The sequence below is a fragment of the Oncorhynchus mykiss genome, chromosome 7 (assembly GCF_013265735.2).
Source record: "Oncorhynchus mykiss isolate Arlee chromosome 7, USDA_OmykA_1.1, whole genome shotgun sequence".
NCBI lineage: Eukaryota > Metazoa > Chordata > Actinopteri > Salmoniformes > Salmonidae > Oncorhynchus > Oncorhynchus mykiss.
Window position 1 is genome coordinate 15,081,996 of NC_048571.1, and position 17,500 is coordinate 15,099,495.

General features: G+C 41.0%; 2 protein-coding genes and 1 long non-coding RNA gene across 4 annotated transcripts in view; 1 reads left to right on the forward strand and 2 right to left on the reverse strand.

Annotated features, from left to right (window-relative positions):
- The first annotated feature begins 5,462 nt into the window (after window positions 1-5,462).
- On the forward strand, window positions 5,463-9,890 carry LOC110527389 (claudin-11). The gene is made up of 3 exons (XM_036982714.1): window positions 5,463-6,125; window positions 7,190-7,354; window positions 9,075-9,890. The coding sequence occupies exons 1-3, from the start codon at window positions 5,900-5,902 to the stop codon at window positions 9,338-9,340; spliced, it is 657 nt and encodes a 218-aa protein (XP_036838609.1). The 5' UTR covers window positions 5,463-5,899; the 3' UTR covers window positions 9,341-9,890.
- Window positions 9,891-12,212: 2,322 nt separating this feature from the next.
- On the reverse strand, window positions 12,213-14,136 carry LOC118965256. The gene is made up of 2 exons (XR_005052513.1): window positions 14,079-14,136; window positions 12,213-13,861 (listed from the first exon to the last, which is right to left on the reverse strand). It is a non-coding gene; the product is annotated as an uncharacterized LOC118965256 (long non-coding RNA).
- Window positions 14,137-15,381: 1,245 nt separating this feature from the next.
- LOC110527387 (probable cationic amino acid transporter) overlaps window positions 15,382-17,500 on the reverse strand; it is a 23,539-nt gene continuing 21,420 nt past the window's right edge. Inside the window, exons 12-13 of one of the 2 annotated variants that reach the window (XR_005052511.1) lie at window positions 15,946-17,500; window positions 15,382-15,755 (exon numbers count right to left, since the gene is read on the reverse strand). The exon at window positions 15,946-17,500 is cut by the window's right edge and continues 1,095 nt beyond it. The gene's annotated coding sequence lies outside the window, so the exon portion shown is untranslated. The other variant, XM_036982697.1, reaches the window with a different exon arrangement.

The following is a 17,500-nucleotide window of genomic DNA, read 5'->3' on the forward strand; positions in this document are numbered from 1 at the left end:
GTTGGCCAAGATCTCGCGATACATGGCCCCATCCATCCTCCCCTCAATACGGTGCAGTCGTCCTGTCCCCTTTGCAGCAAAGCTTCCCCAAAGAATGATGTTTCCACCTCCATGCTTGACGGTTGGGATGGTGTTCTTAGGGTTGTACTCATCTTTCTACTTCCTCCAAACACGGCGAGTGGAGTTTAGACCAAAAAGCTCTATTTTTGTCTCATCAGACCACATGACCTTCTCCCATTCCTCCTCTGGATCATCCAGATGGTCATTGGCAAACTTCAGACGGGCCTGGACATGTGCTGGCTTGAGCAGGGGGACCTTGCAGGATTTTAATCCATGACTGCGTAGTGTGTTACTAATGGTTTTCTTTGAGACTGTGGTCCCAGCTCTCTTCAGGTCATTGACCAGGTCCTGCCGTGTATTTCTGGGCTGATCCCTAACCTTCCTCATGATCATTGATGCCCCACGAGGTGAGATCTTGGATACTTGTTCGCCCCACTGTATGAGCAAGGAACTCACTAAAACATCAAAGTCATTAAAAAAGAGGGCAGTGAACACACACACACACACACACACACACACACACACACACACACACACACACACACACACACACACACACACACACACACACACACACACACACACACACAGTGAGATATCCCATTCTTCTGGTCTCAGAGGGTTTATAGTGTAGACAGAGGGAAAAGCTAAAAGCCACATTGTGCTGTAGTGACATCTTCAAACCCAGTGCAGCTAGCACAACCGTCTCAGTGGGGTAGAGTCAGTCCACCAGGCAGGCTAGGGCAGGCCAAGGTTCACACCACTTCACGTCTCAAGGCTGGTGAACGTCCCTGCATGATACCTACTAGTGCTCAATACACATCTGACTGCTACAGGTGTCGGATCTTAATTTGATCACCCTGTTGTAGGAGAACTTTAAAGTGAGATTTAAAAAGGCTTCTGAAGTTTATCATTTCCACTTTAAAATGAAAAATGGATCAACCCATTTTCTATGGGAAACTAGATTTATAAGGCACCTAGTTACAGTTCCTATGGCTTCCACTAGATGTCAACAGTCTTTCGAAATTGGTTGATGTTTTTCCTTTGAGAAATGAAGAAGTAGGGCTGTTCAGACTGAGTGTCAAGCCAAGTGGACTCTTTTGTTTGGTGCACACGACCTGGAACTCGCTCCACTTTGATTTTAGCGCTATTGAACACAGTATATTCCGTCTTAAATTTTATTGATTATTTACGTTTTAGGATACCTAAAGTTGGATTAGGAAAGTTGTTTGAAATGTTTGGACCAAGTTTACAGGTAACTTATTAGAGAATTTGTAGTCATGTTGGGCGAGTTGGAACCGGTGTATTTCTGAATCAAACACGCCAAATACATTGACATTCTGGGGATATAACGAAGGAATTTATCGAACAAAAGGACCATTTGTGATGTTCATGGGACATGTTGGAGTGCCAACAGAAGAAGATCTTCAGACAGAGTTCAGTGTGTCAAATCGGAGGGCATGCTGTCCGGTCCTCTGGCAGCCTCTATGGGGGTGCCACAGGGTTCAATTCTCGGGCCGACTCTTTTCTCTGTATATATCAATGATGTTGCTCTTGCTGCGGGTGATTCCCTGATCCACCTCTACGCAGACGACACCATTCTGTATACTTCTGGCCCGTCCTTGGACACTGTGCTATCTAACCTCCAAACGAGCTTCAATGCCATACAACACTCCTTCCGTGGCCTCCGACTGTTCTTAAATGCTAGTAAAACCAAATGCATGCTTTTCAACCGTTCGCTGCCTGCACCCGCAATCCCGACTAGCATCACCACCCTGGATGGTTCTGACCTAGAATATGTGGACATCTATAAGTACCTAGGTGTCTGGCTAGACTGTAAACTCTCCTTCCAGACTCATATCAAACATCTCCAAACTAAAATAAAATCTAGAGTCGGCTTTCTATTCCGCAACAAAGCCTCCTTCACTCATGCCGCCCTAGTAAAACTGACTATCCTACCGATCCTCGACTTCGGCGATGTCATCTACAAAATAGCTTCCAATACTCTACTCAGCAAACTGGATGCAGTTTATCACAGTGCCATCCGTTTTGTTACTAAAGCACCTTATACCACCCACCACTGCGACCTGTATGCTGTAGTCGGCTGGCTCTCGCTACATATTCGTCGCCAGACCCACTGGCTCCAGGTCATCTACAAGTCCATGCTAGGTAAAGCTCCGCCTTATCTCAGTTCACTGGTCACGATGGCAACACCCACCCGTAGCACGCGCTCCAGCAGGTGTATCTCACTGATCATCCCTAAAGCCGACACCTCATTTGGCCGCCTTTCGTTCCAGTTCTCTACTGCCTGTGACTGGAACGAATTGCAAAAATCGCTGAAGTTGGAGACTTTTATCTCCCTCACCAACTTCAAACATCTGCTATCTGAGCAGCTAACCGATCGCTGCAGCTGTACATAGTCTATCGGTAAATAGCCCACCCAATTTTACCTACCTCATCCCCATACTGTTTATATTTATTTACTTTTCTGCTCTTTTGCACACCAATATCTCTACCTGTACATGACCATCTGATCATTTATCACTCCAGTGTTAATCTGCAAAATTGTAATTATTCACCTACCTCCTCATGCCTTTTGCACACAATGTATATAGACTCTCTTTTTTTTCTATTGTCTTATTGACTTGTTAATTGTTTACTCCATGTGTAACTCTGTGTTGTTGTCTGTTCACACTGCTATGCTTTATCTTGGCCACGTCACAGTTGTAGATGAGAACTTGTTCTCAACTAGCCTACCTGGTTACATAAAGGTGAAAAAAAAAGGTAAGGCATATTATAACGCTATTTCTGACATTCGTGGTTGAAAATGATTTGTTATGCATTTGTATGATGAGGAGCTGTCCTCAGATAATCACATGGTTTGCTATCGCCGTAAAGCCTTTTTAAAATCTGACACGGCAGCTAGATTAACAAGAAATTAAGCTTTATTTTGGTGTATTGCACTTGTGATTTTATGAAAGTGAAATATTTATAATAATTTCATTTGAATTTTGCGCTCTACAATTTCACTGGATGTTGTTGCAACATTCCGCTAGCGGAACGGCTAGCCGTAACAGGTTTTAAGTCCTTGAGATTCCCTGATTCGGATTTCCCTGAAAACTCACCCCCTGATCTGTCCATCATAACTCTCCTCCAGACACCCTCTCTCTCCCTCATGATCTCTCCTCTCTTTCTCTCTCTGTATCTTATTACTTTACTAAGCTGCGGAGATTGCGAGAGGAGAGGTGTGTGTGAGATACTGTAGAGACACTGTCATGCTGCAATACAGAGCTCTGTCCATTACTGTCTGGCCTTATGCCAACTACTACCAGCACTGCAGTATCCTTCTGATGATATATGACTCAATGACATCTCTCTCTCTCTTTCTCTCTCTCTCTCTCTCTCTCTCAGAGATCTCACTCTCTTTATCTTTCTCAGAGATCTCTCTCACCTCTCACTTTCCCCTCTCTCTCTCCCTCTCTCTCTCTCTCTACCCCTCTCTCTCTCTCTCTCTCTCCCCCTCTCTCTCTCTCTCTCCCTCTCTCTACCCCTCTCTCTCTCCCTCTCTCTCTCTCTCCCCCTCTCCCTCTCTCCCCCTCTCTCTCTCTCTCTCTCCCTCTCTCTACACCTCTCTCTCTCTCTCTCTCTCTCTCTCCCCCTCTCTCTCTCTCTCTCCCTCTCTCTACCCCTCTCTCTCTCTCTCTCTCTCTCTCTCTCCCCCTCTCCCGCTCTCTCTCTCTCTCTCTCTCTCTCTCTCTCAATCTTTCCCCTCTCCCCCCTCTATATTTGTATTTATTTTAATCCACCTAAGCCTTTCCTCCTCCTCTCCTAATTTCCCATTCCCCATTTCCTTCCTCTTTTCTCTCCCTCTTCCTCTCCTCCTCTCTACTGCGGTAGATCATGTAAAGAAGCGATAGGAGATTATTTACCAGGCAACGGGAGGTTTGAACGACAAAGCTGAGAGTGAGGGGGGCTAATTTAAGCAGTTAGGAAACAGAATATTAATAGAGGGAGTAAGTGAATAGAATGAGAGAGAGATGACAGTTGGGGCATTTTACTTCCTACATAGACCTACATGCTGCGTTATGATGATATCAGGACATTTTACTTCCTACATAGACCTACATGCTGCGTTATGATGATATCAGGACATTTTACTTCCTACATAGACCTACATGCTGCGTTATGAGAATATAATCTCTAGGACAGTTGCTCTAGTTTTGAATAACAGGTATTAGCTACATTGTGGAATGATTTAACTCCATATGAATGAAATAGCTGTTATTATCTTAATCTTCAATACAACTATAATCCACAGTCTTACCAGCCTCCTCTGGCTTCTGTCCTTGAAAGGAAACAGTTCAAGAAGCAGTCCTGTTCTGAAGGGAAAAACCTGGTAATTTAATTCATAGTAAGTCTAATGTCATCGAGGTCAAGGTGACTCAAATGTTTTAGTAAAACGTTACAAGGCTCTTATTCTGATAAGCCACAACTCTAACAACACCCTCACCTGTATATTCCAAGCCTTAACAGGTGAATATGGAAATAGGAAAAATACAGACACATACCATTGGCCAAGTTATAATGAACAGCACATTTCAATACTCACAGTATTTAACAGGTGTCTTGCTTGTCCTTCATATCTAAGTTTCAGTAATGTTTCATTTCATAATGACTGTGTTGCTAGAAAGCAGCCCCCCTGATGACAGCCACTCTGCTGTAGTGACAGAGCTGTCATGGTGAAAGACTAAGAGTCACTTCATTACACTCCTTCTCCTCCGCTCTCTGATTTAAGACCGCACACGCGCGCACACACACACCAGGAGAGCTGAAATCCCATCATCCCTCACTGTCATCCTGGCATTCTGATCATCCTCATTACCATAATATTCCCATTCCCATGATGCCTTGCTCCTACTACATCATCATTCTCTATCTTCCTCTATCTTCTCCTCCTTCTTCCTGCCACTCTCTCTCCTTCTTCTCCCTCTTCCTGTCTCTGTCTCCCTAACTCCCCGGGGGGATGACTCCTGAGCAGGAGCCTATAAAGGTAGCCTGAAGTACCAGAGGCAGCACCAGGTCGCCCCCCGGTGGACATACCTGGAACTGACATAATTTTCAATGGCCAGGAGAGGGCAGTAACACTTTACAAATAATTTTGAGATGAGAGAGAGAGCGAGAGAGAGAGAGAGAGAGAGAGAGAGAGAGAGAGAGAGAGAGAGAGAGAGAGAGAGAGAGAGAGAGAGAGAGAGAGAGAGAGAGAGAGAGAGAGAGAGAGAGAGAGAGAGAGAGAGAGAGAGAGAGAATTTTTTTCTATTTCTCTCCATCCCTCCGATTGGTTAGAAGTTTCCAGGTAGTTTTTTTCAGACCTTTCTCTACTATAAAACTAATGGAAAGTGCTGAAGCTTCTCTTTAGAAGTGGAGCCTCTCCAAACTGACAGGACTACACAACAGACCCAGGAGAGACAACACACAGTTCTAGGATTACTTCTTGAGGAATATTCTAATCGAAAACTCACACTAACTTCACACAGCATTTGGCTATCATTTTCTTCTGTTTAACAGTTTTCACCAGGATTTGTACAACACAGGACTATTTTGAAATCATTACAATTCCTTTCACAATAGTCCCACAGGCGTTGTGAGCCTGGCAAGCGAGGCTACTTTCACACAAGCTTCAACGTATCTTTAAAGTATCATCAGTTGTTTTTGGACTATTTGGGCTGTGGACTGTCCAATTCACCGTCTTGAGTCACTCTGACTGCCTGGACCATTTTAGGTTTTTCTAAACAGTTTTTGGAGACTATTCTACCCTAGGACTACCCTACCTCTCATTGCCATGGCAAACAGCTGTCTCCAGCTCAGCGGTTTTGTGATGAGTTGTATCGGCTGGGTCGGGATCCTTATCGCCACGGCCACGAACGACTGGGTAGTGACATGTAAATACGGCATGAACACCTGCAAGAAGATGGACGAGTTAGGAGCCAAGGGCCTGTGGGCTGAATGTGTCATTTCAACCGCCCTCTATCACTGTATATCACTGACACAGATATTGGACCTACCGGGTAACAGAACATTACTCTACTGTAAAATACTATACTCTACTGTAATATACTGTACAGTAATACATAATAATACTATATTAAAGGTAACAGAACATTACTCTACTGTATAATACTATACTCTACTGTAATATACTGTACAGTAATACATAATAATACTATATTAATGGTAATAGAACATTACTCTACTGTATACTACTATACTCTACTGTAATATACTGTACAGTAATACATAATACTACTATATTAAAGGGAATAGAACATTACTCTACTGTATAATACTATACTCTACTGTAATATACTGCACAGTAATACATAATAATACTATATTAAAGGTAACAGAACATTACTCTACTGTATAATACTATAATCTACTGTAATATACTGTACAGTAATACATAATAATACTATATTAAAGGTAATAGAACATGACTATTTATACTATATAATATTATACTATACTCTACTATACTGCAATATACTATAATATATTATACTACGATCTACTATGCTCTACCATACTATACTCTACCATACTATGCTATAAAATACTACACTCTACAATACTACACTATACTGCACTCTACATTACACTATACTCTAATATACCTTTATATACTATACTTTATTATACTATCTCTACTCTACTAAATATTACTACACTCTACTATACTCCACTATACTATGCTACACTATACTCTAATATACTCCAATATACCATAGTATATTATAATACACTATAATATACTATATTATACTGCACTCTACTATACACCACTATACTCTACTCTACTATAGATAGATGATACTACTATATTGAGGTTAATAAATAAGAAATAACAGGGCTGTGCAGACGTCTCTGCGTCTCTGTGGCTGTGGACTCTGACCAAGAGGTTATGATATATTGGGAATATTTCACAGCAGTGTTGTTTGTCCCGAGCCTAAACCGATAGTCTACAACAGCTAGTCTCAAACTCAAGGCCTGGATATCTTTCCTATTGGAATCAACCAAGATTACTATGGCACATTTTAGGCCATACCGTTTATCTCTCTGTGTCTGTGTACAGCATACATCCAGACGTCGAGGGCATTGATGATAACTGGATCCCTCCTGGGGCTGCCTGCAGTGGGGATGGTCCTAACAGCCATGCCCTGCATCTCTCTGGGTGATGAGCCTCAGTCAGCCAAGAACAAACGATCCCTACTTGGGGGAGTTCTCATACTGCTAGTGGGTAAGTCTGGACACACACGCACACACACACAGACAGACAGACAGACAGACAGACAGACAGATAGACAGACAGACAGACAGACAGACAGACACACACACAAACACACACACACGGATAGACAGACAGACAGACACACACACACAAGCACACTCACAAACACACACACACGGACACACACACATGGACAGACAGACAGACACACACACACACACACACACGGACACACACACAGCCAGACAGACACACACGCACGCACACAAACACACACACATGGACACACACACACGGACAGTCAGACAGACACACATGCACAGTTGAGCACAGAGACAGATGTTTGCACACACATTACAACATACGGTCATGCTTTTAACAACCACAAGGCCTAACCTTGACCCTTAGCCCTCCCATCCTCCCTCTCACCCTTCCCAGCCCTCCCTTTCACCCCTCCCAGCCATCCGTCTCTCCCCTTCCTCCCTCCCCTAACTCCCACAGACACACACTCACACATGCATACACACAATTCCCTACAGTTCAACCCATCCCCCAGACCACCATTCCTCCCCACCCACCTCATCCACACCCTGTTCCCTCCTGCTGGAGAATATTTTCCCATTTGTTGTTTGACACAATATAAAATGTGTTTGATCTGCTTTTCACTGTCCAGTTTTCCAACACCCTGTTCCACATGATGTCCATCGTATGTGTGTGCGTATATGTGTGTGTGTGTGTGTGTGTGTGCGTGTACGATGTTGTATATACTACTATAAGTACTATATTTACCTATAAATTATACTGTATACTGTACAAAAATATAAACGCAACATATAAAGTGTTGGTCACATTTTTCATGAGCTGAAATAAAAGATCCCAGAAATGCTCCATATGTAAAAAAATAAATAAAAAAGCTTATTTCTCTAATATTTTGTACACAAATCTGTTTAAATCCCTGTTAGTGAGCATTTCTCTTTTGCCAAGATAATCCATCCAGCTGACAGGTGTGGCATATCAAGAAGCTGATTAAACAGCATGATCATTACACAGGTGCACCTTGTGCTGGGGACAATAAAAGGCCACTCTAAAATGTGCAGATTTGTCATACATAACAATGCCACAGATGTCTCAAATTGTGAGGGACCGTGCAATTGGCCCAATGACTGCAATTGGCCCGCTGACTACCATATAAGCCACCTCCAATGTCGTTTTATACAATTTGGCAGTACATCCAACCGGCCTCACAAACTAAAGACCACATGTAACCACGCCAGCCCAGGACCTACACCTCTGGCTTCTTCACCTGCGGGATCGTCTGAGACCAGCCACCCGGACAGCTGATGAAACTGAGGATTATTTCTGCTTGTAATATAGCCTTTTTGTGGGGAAAAACTCATTTTGATTGGCTGCCCCTGGCTCCCAAGTGGGTGGGCCTATGCTCTCCCAGGCCCACCCATGGCTGTGCCCCTGCCCAGTCATGTGAAATCCATAGATTAAGGCCTAATTTATTTATTTCAATTGACTGATTTCCTTCTATGAACTGTAACTCAGTAAAATGGTTGCATGTTGCGTTTATATTTTTGTTCAGTATACACACGTGTTTATAATCAAATCAAAATCACATTTTATTTGTCACATGCGCCGAATACAACAGGGGTAGACGAAAAAAGTAGAACCTTCTATGTGTATTAAATGTGGCCGTTAATCTTTCTCTCTCCTTCCTGTATAGCTCTCTGTGGGGGGGTGTCCACAGTATGGTTTCCTATTGGAGCCCACCAGGACCAGGGACTCATGTCGTTTGGGTTCAGCCTGTACGCTGGCTGGGTGGGCACGGCCTTCTGTCTCCTGGGAGGCGCCATGATCACCTGCTGTTCTACTGAACCGTCCCAACACTACAATCACCATGACAACAACAGGTTCTACTACTCCAAAGGACAGGGGCCTGGCAACCCTGTTCCACCCTCCACTAACCACGCCAAGAGTGCCCATGTTTAGACACACATGAAGTACATGCATGCACACACACACACACATGCACACACAGACACACACCAGTGGAGAGTAACTCAGAGCAGCGTCTAACCTGGTGACTGAGGAGAAACCAAGGGGTCCTGATCAGGACAACCCTGCTCTGATGAAGGACTTATTTTCATCTCTTTGTTATACAATGAAGGCTAGGTTTAGGGTTCTTTGTTCTACAATGAAGGCTAGGGTTAGGGTTAGGGTTCTTTGTTCTACAATGAAGGCTAGGGTTAGGGTTAGGGTTCTTTGTTCTACAATGAAGGCTAGGGTTAGGGTTAGGGTTCTTTGTTCTACAATGAAGGCTAGGGTTAGGGTTAGGGTTCTTTGTTCTACAATGAAGGCTAGGGTTAGGGTTAGGGTTCTTCGTTCTACAATGAAGGCTAGGGTTAGGGTTAGGGTTCTTTATTTTACAATGAAGGACAACTGTGGATGGAAAGTACTGTACACCTATCAGTGCATTTTATAGAAAATAAGCGTACCTTTTTTAATAAAGACTGTCATGATTTGTAGTTTTTTGATAAATACCATGTCTTGAATGTTTCTTATTGTTGATTATACAATGATCATTATGTGGGTACCTACCTGTGTTCCAACAGTAATGAAGTAAGGAAATATATTATTACATTGTTTTATTATACGATGACAAACCGATCAAATGGCAATATAGCCCCTCTCTCATACACTGCCAAATCAGTTTCTTCAGCCTGGTTGTAACAGCTGTCCTCTTCGTCTGAGGAGGAGTAGGAAGGATCGGACCAATATGCAGCGTGGTAAGTGTCCATGTTTATATTTATTAAACTCAGAACACTAAGACCAAAATAACAAAAAATAGACCAACATGAAACAGTTCTGTCTGAGAGATAGAAAACAACTACCCACAACCCATAGTGGGAAAACAGGCTGCCTAAGTATGGTTCTCAATCTCAAACATAGAATGCCCAACTCACGCCCTGACCAAACTAAAATAGAGAAAAAGGAACTAAGGTCAGGACGTGACACTGATGGAACGGTTAGTGATAGGGTTGGCCTAACGTGGCCAAACAAATCAAACACATGCAAGACCGTATGAAACCTAGGGCTCGATTCAATCCGTATCGCACAAGTTCAGCGTTTTAGCGCAATTTCAAATTAAAAAGTAATTTCCGATTGAGTTGGTTGTTTAGCAACAAAACGGACCCGTGCAGAATTATGGAGAAAAACAGATTGGGTTGAATTAGATTGTTGACAACATGTCAACTATATTTTTTTCTGCCATGTTTATTGAAAGCATACATGTACACAATGAGCACTTCTTGTCTCACAAATACATCGCTACAGTTGTTGGTTAGCTAGTTAGCGAATCTTAGCCATCTTGGCATAGATGTGACAGCCAAAACACCTCAAAACAAGACATGGTATCAAGAACAAGATGAAACGAGCTACTTACAATTTCTTACATGGCAGTTTCTTGTCATTCTTGCTAGCAATTTGGCCATCCAGAATCATAACAACACACTGACTTCTGCCCCATGGAAGCACGCACATCGTTTTTTTGTGACGTTGTCAGCTAACCCATTTATACTGTCTGCAGCGTGGACTGTGAATGCAGTCTCCGCTAACGCGGGAGCATTGCCTTTAAATTGCTAACGCGCTATAGCGTAGATCTTTAGCACTACGGATTGAATCGAGCCCCTAGAGGGCTTGAGTGGCAGTAATGAATCAATTGTGTTTTGACAAAGACAATTAAAATGAAGATGAAGAGATTAAGATTAAGATAACGTGATTCATTTCCTGTTTGATCCACATCTGTAGCAGAGGATGTGTACTGTTTCTATGTCTCCAGGTTTCATATCTCTGGCAACATGGTCCCTCCCTTTTTCACGTCTAGACCTCTGCATCTCTAATGACACCCTACCCTATATAGTGCACTACAAAGGACAGATGGGGGCAAACACGACATAGTATGTGTCTCTGGCCAGTAGTAACGCAGCACACTGGGGTGTCATTTCAGATGTGTTTGTTCATATGCGTTCTATACACCAGAGTAACACTCCCTCTCTGTTGTTCTGGCAATAACTCTTTGTTAAAACACGTTTCTGGGTCATGTTTATCTTGGTTTATTTATTGTGCTATGTTGTGCTATCCCAGTGTTTTCTTTCGATTTTCTGTAATAAATAAAAATGTGATTTGGTTAATATTAATAATAATAATGAAAAAGTCCCAATGTTTTTCAAGTCAAGTAAAATGACTAGCTAACTGCCCCAACATTTCTGTCGAATGTTCAAACACCACCAAACACACACACACACACACACACACTCGCACACACACACGCACGCACACACACAAGCACACACAGGAATCACCTACTCTCACCCCGTCTCCCGCCGTGTTTCCCTAACTGTAGCAAAATAAACACTGACATCAGAGGTATTATCACTGGTGCTCTGGTTCAATCTGACCCAAAACCACAGGAAGTGTAGCATGTGTGTGTGTGATGTAATCAGTAATCCTAGTCTGTGTTCCCGGAAGCACATCTGGCCTCGTGAACTGTAAGTTTTTCGCACTGAATGACGACACAGACGTGTGTGTTTGTGTGTGTGTGTGTGTGTGTTGTGTGTGTGTGTTCACCTAGGGCATTGTTATAAAGTGTGTTATCAGTGGTGTGACTCTGACCTTGTACTGGTTAGCTCAGCACAGAAGGCTCTGTTCCCTGTGATACACTGATACACACTGTCCTATCATATCCTCCTCTATGTAGCAGTGTGTGTGTGTGTGTGTGTGTGTGTGTGTGCGTGTGTGCATGTGTGCGTGTGTGTGTGTGTTCATGCGTGTTTCTATGACAAAAACAGAGCCAGTCCGGTTCTTATTTGCAATAAATAATGTTTCATTGTTGCATGGAGGCGATATCGACAACTCAGATTAAACAAGTGCACTCAGGAGCAGAAACACACATAGGGCCAGCATTCAAAATGGCACCCTATTCCCTTTATAGTGTACTACTTTTGGCCAGAGTCCTGATAGGGTGTCATTTCAGATGAAGTCAAAAACAATAACAGAAAACCCCAAATACATCAGAACATTTTACAACTTCAGATAGCAAAACTAAACTACAGAAGAAAAACAAATATCTAGTCAGCAAACTGAAGCCAGTCTCAACATCCCACAAAGACAGCCAGCCACAGCAGGAGAGAGATAGAGGCAGGAATTCAATTGCAGTGCATTTCGTTGACCTATTGAATAAACCAGCAATTTAATCAATGTGGATAGCTGGTGTTAATTTATATCACCCGTCCCTAAATGGGCTTTAGGAAGCAGTTAGGAAGATTGTTGACATTCTGTGCGGTTCAAACCGGAATGCATTATGATTGAATACCCGGAAGTGGACAGAAACATGGCACACCTTCTCCCGAGACAAAATGAACAAACAAACAGCACCTCAGACTTTAAAAGCAGCAGTGGCAACATTCTCTTTAGTGTTGTAATAAAATAGTGTTTTTTGTTTTTTAATGTTTTTATAACCTTCTAATTTGCCTACTTTAGACTGTAATAAATGTTATAAGATCTTTAAAAGAACATTTTATTTTTTTAACTTAACCTTAACCGACTAGAGATAGAAGAAGTTAAAAATATAAGCTCTCGCCGTTACCTCCCAAGCTGAGCTCTGATTGGGCGAAATACAAGAAGTGAAAGTGGATAAACCTCACCCACTTACTGTGGAGGCCCACCATTGGAGGAGCATAGGTGTGGGCGTGACCAAGCAATAGAAAAATACTATTTTTGTTTGATAGTGTTTCCTCATGTTTTTGTGTCGATGCTGTTGAATGTAACTGTGTGTATTTACTCTAGCTAGTGATGTAACTGTGTGTATTTACTTTAGCTAGTGAATGTAACTGTGTGTATTTACTCTACCTAGTGAATGTAACTGTATGTATTTACTCTAGCTAGTGAATGTAACTATGTATTTACTCTAGCTAGTGAATGTAACTATGTATTTACTTTAGCTAGTGAATGTAACTGTGTGTATTTACTCTAGCTAGTGAATGTAACTGTGTGTATTTACTCTACCTAGTGAATGTAACTGTATGTATTTACTCTAGCTAGTGAATGTAACTGTGTGTATTTACTCTAGCTAGTGAATGTAACTGAATGTATTTACTCTAGCTAGTGATGTAACTGTGTGTATTTACTCTAGCTAGTGAATGTAACTGAATGTATTTACTCTAGCTAGTGAATGTAACTGAATGTATTTACTCTACCTAGTGAATGTAACTGAATTGATTTACTCTAGCTAGTGAATGTAACTGAATGTATTTACTCTAGCTAGTGAATGTAACTGTGTGTATTTACTCTACCTAGTGAATGTAACTGAATGTATTTACTCTAGCTAGTTAATGTAACTGTGTGTATTTACTCTACCTAGTGAATGTAACTGTGTGTATTTACTCTACCTAGTGAATGTAACTGTGTGTATTTACTCTAGCTAGTGAATGTAACTGTATGTATTTACTCTAGCTAGTGATGTAACTGTGTGTATTTACTCTAGCTAGTGAATGTAACTATGTATTTACTCTAGCTAGTGAATGTAACTGTATGTATTTACTCTAGCTAGTGAATGTAACTATGTATTTACTCTAGCTAGTGAATGTAACTATGTATTTACTTTAGCTAGTGAATGTAACTGTGTGTATTTACTCTAGCTAGTGAATGTAACTGTGTGTATTTACTCTACCTAGTGAATGTAACTGTATGTATTTACTCTAGCTAGTGAATGTAACTGTGTGTATTTACTCTAGCTAGTGAATGTAACTGAATGTATTTACTCTAGCTAGTGATGTAACTGTGTGTATTTACTCTAGCTAGTGAATGTAACTGAATGTATTTACTCTAGCTAGTGAATGTAACTGTGTGTATTTACTCTACCTAGTGAATGTAACTGAATTGATTTACTCTAGCTAGTGAATGTAACTGAATGTATTTACTCTAGCTAGTGAATGTAACTGTGTGTATTTACTCTACCTAGTGAATGTAACTGAATGTATTTACTCTAGCTAGTGAATGTAACTGTGTGTATTTACTCTACCTAGTGAATGTAACTGTGTGTATTTACTCTACCTAGTGAATGTAACTGTGTGTATTTACTCTAGCTAGTGAATGTAACTGTATGTATTTACTCTAGCTAGTGATGTAACTGTGTGTATTTACTCTAGCTAGTGAATGCAACTGTGTGTATTTACTCTAGCTAGTGAATGTAACTGTGTGTATTTACTCTACCTAGTGAATGTAACTGTATGTATTTACTCTAGCTAGTGAATGTAACTGTGTGTATTTACTCTAGCTAGTGAATGTTACTGTATGTATTTACTCTAGCTAGTGATGTAACTGTGTGTATTTACTCTACCTAGTGAATGTAACTGTGTGTATTTACTCTACCTAGTGAATGTAACTGTGTGTATTTACTCTACCTAGTGATGTAACTGTGTGTATTTACTCTAGCTAGTGATGTAACTGTGTGTATTTACTCTACCTAGTGATGTAACTGTGTGTATTTACTCTAGCTAGTGATGTAACTGTGTGTATTTACTCTACCTAGTGAATGTAACTGTGTGTATTTACTCTACCTAGTGAATGTAACTGTGTGTATTTACTCTAGCTAGTGATGTAACTGTGTGTATTTACTCTAGCTAGTGATGTAACTGTGTGTATTTACTCTACCTAGTGATGTAACTGTGTGTATTTACTCTAGCTAGTGATGTAACTGTGTGTATTTACTCTAGCTAGTGAATGTAACTGTATGTATTTACTCTAGCTAGTGATGTAACTGTGTGTATTTACTCTACCTAGTGAATGTAACTGAATGTATTTACTCTAACTAGTGAATGTAACTGAATGTATTTACTCTAGCTAGTGTATGTAACTGTGTGTATTTACTCTACCTAGTGATGTAACTGTGTGTATTTACTCTACCTAGTGATGTAACTGTGTGTATTTACTCTAGCTAGTGATGTAACTGTGTGTATTTACTCTAGCTAGTGAATGTAACTGAATGTATTTACTCTAGCTAGTGATGTAACTGTGTGTATTTACTCTAGCTAGTGATGTAACTGTGTGTATTTACTCTAGCTAGTGAATGTAACTGAATGTATTTACTCTAGCTAGTGATGTAACTGTGTGTATTTACTCTAGCTAGTGAATGTAACTGAATGTATTTACTCTAACTAGTGAATGTAACTGTGTGTATTTACTCTACCTAGTGAATGTAACTGAATGTATTTAATCTAGCTAGTGATGTAACTGTGTGTATTTACTCTAGCTAGTGAATGTAACTGTGTGTATTTACTCTACCTAGTGAATGTAACTGTGTGTATTTACTCTAGCTAGTGAATGTAACTGAATGTATTTACTCTAGCTAGTGAATGTAACTGTGTGTATTTACTCTAGCTAGTGAATGTAACTGTGTGTATTTACTCTACCTAGTGAATGTAACTGTGTGTATTTACTCTACCTAGTGAATGTAACTGTGTGTATTTACTCTACCTAGTGAATGTAACTATGTATTTACTCTAGCTAGTGAATGTAACTTTATGTATTTACTCTACCTAGTGAATGTAACTGTATGTATTTACTCTAGCTAGTGAATGTAACTGAATGTATTTACTCTACCTAGTGAATGTAACTGTGTGTATTTACTCTACCTAGTGAATGTAACTATGTATTTACTCTAGCTAGTGAATGTAACTGTGTGTATTTACTCTAGCTAGTGAATGTAACTGAATGTATTTACTCTAGCTAGTGAATGTAACTGTGTGTATTTACTCTAGCTAGTGAATGTAACTGTATGTATTTACTCTAGCTAGTGAATGTAACTGTGTGTATTTACTCTAGCTAGTGAATGTAACTGTGTATATTTACTCTAGCTAGTGAATGTAACTGCATGTGTCTACTCTACCAAGTGTTTTCAGTAAAACTTGAATTCTGCTTAAAAATGGCTTCTAAACCATTATTAGATTATTAACCCTTAGTTAACTTGTTTCAATAGAAAAATTACATTATTTGGGTCTTTTTATATTTGGTTCCAGGTGGATCCTGATTGAATAGTTAACATTCATAATTGAGTTTGACCTAAACAAACCCTGTTGTAGTGATTATGAACCGTTCATAAGCAGAACAAAGTATACCGTGAGTGACTTCAATCTATTGTACAGGTCTATGCCCCACTGGACAATTCTCATTGTTGTTTTGTTCTCTACAAAGTTAACAAATGTTGTGGACTTTGGCTTACCTTGTAAACACAGGGTGTGGGGGTAAGGGGTGGAGTGAGCGGTGGTGAGGGGTGGAGATGAAACCATAGAACCACCAACTCCTAAATTTGCTACATATCATACCCCAGTTCCAGATCGACCAGTCCCCTTCACCCTATAGTTTCCCTTATCAAGGATCAGGGGTCAGTTTGGAGTAGGGTGCTGTTAGTTCTAGAATGTCTCTTAGCTGTCGGTCACCACATGCAAATACAGCATCTACAACCATGCTATACACATTAGCATGCTATCACATACACCAGCCAGCCACGTCACATAGCCACAGGCATGGAACACACACACACACACACACACACACACACACACACACACACACACACACACACACACACACACACACACACACACACACACACACACACACACACACACACACACCCGCGCACACACAGAGACATAATATTTACAGTAAGGAGCACAGAGTACCTACTGAAGCCCCTTTCTGGTTTTGGGTTCAGCTGAACTGTGTGTGTGTGTGTGTGTGTGTCTGTTTCACTGGACAACACAAGCGAGCCCACCCCTGAACAGCAGAGAGAACCCTGGGTAGTGGTTAGGGATAGAGGTCAGCATTTAGGGGTCGTGGGGAGTAGGAGGGATCGCGTGGCATCTTTAGTTTAGTGCATTTGACAAGTAAGGCTTCCCCAAGGGGGCGGAGACCATAGAATTAGAGGGTTCTATGTGACTAAACACTCAGAAATATTTGTCTGATGTGAGAGCAATTCTCATCTCGTGTTCTTTCTAATATAGTAACGTTCATTTGGAGATTTAGCACACCTGTAGGCAGAGCAGAGCAGGGTGGCGTCCATAACTCTTTTTAGAACAAATCTGTCATTTA

What these genes read in the sequence shown, in the direction of transcription:
- LOC110527389 (XM_036982714.1), top strand. Translation starts at nt 5,900, where the DNA reads ATGGCAAACAGCTGTCTCCAGCTCAGCGGTTTTGTGATGAGTTGTATC. An exon ending in ACAGATATTGGACCTACCGG is followed by an intron (nt 6,126 to 7,189) that starts GTAACAGAACAT and finishes GTCTGTGTACAG; the next exon opens with CATACATCCAGACGTCGAGG. An exon ending in AGTTCTCATACTGCTAGTGG is followed by an intron (nt 7,355 to 9,074) that starts GTAAGTCTGGAC and finishes CTTCCTGTATAG; the next exon opens with CTCTCTGTGGGGGGGTGTCC.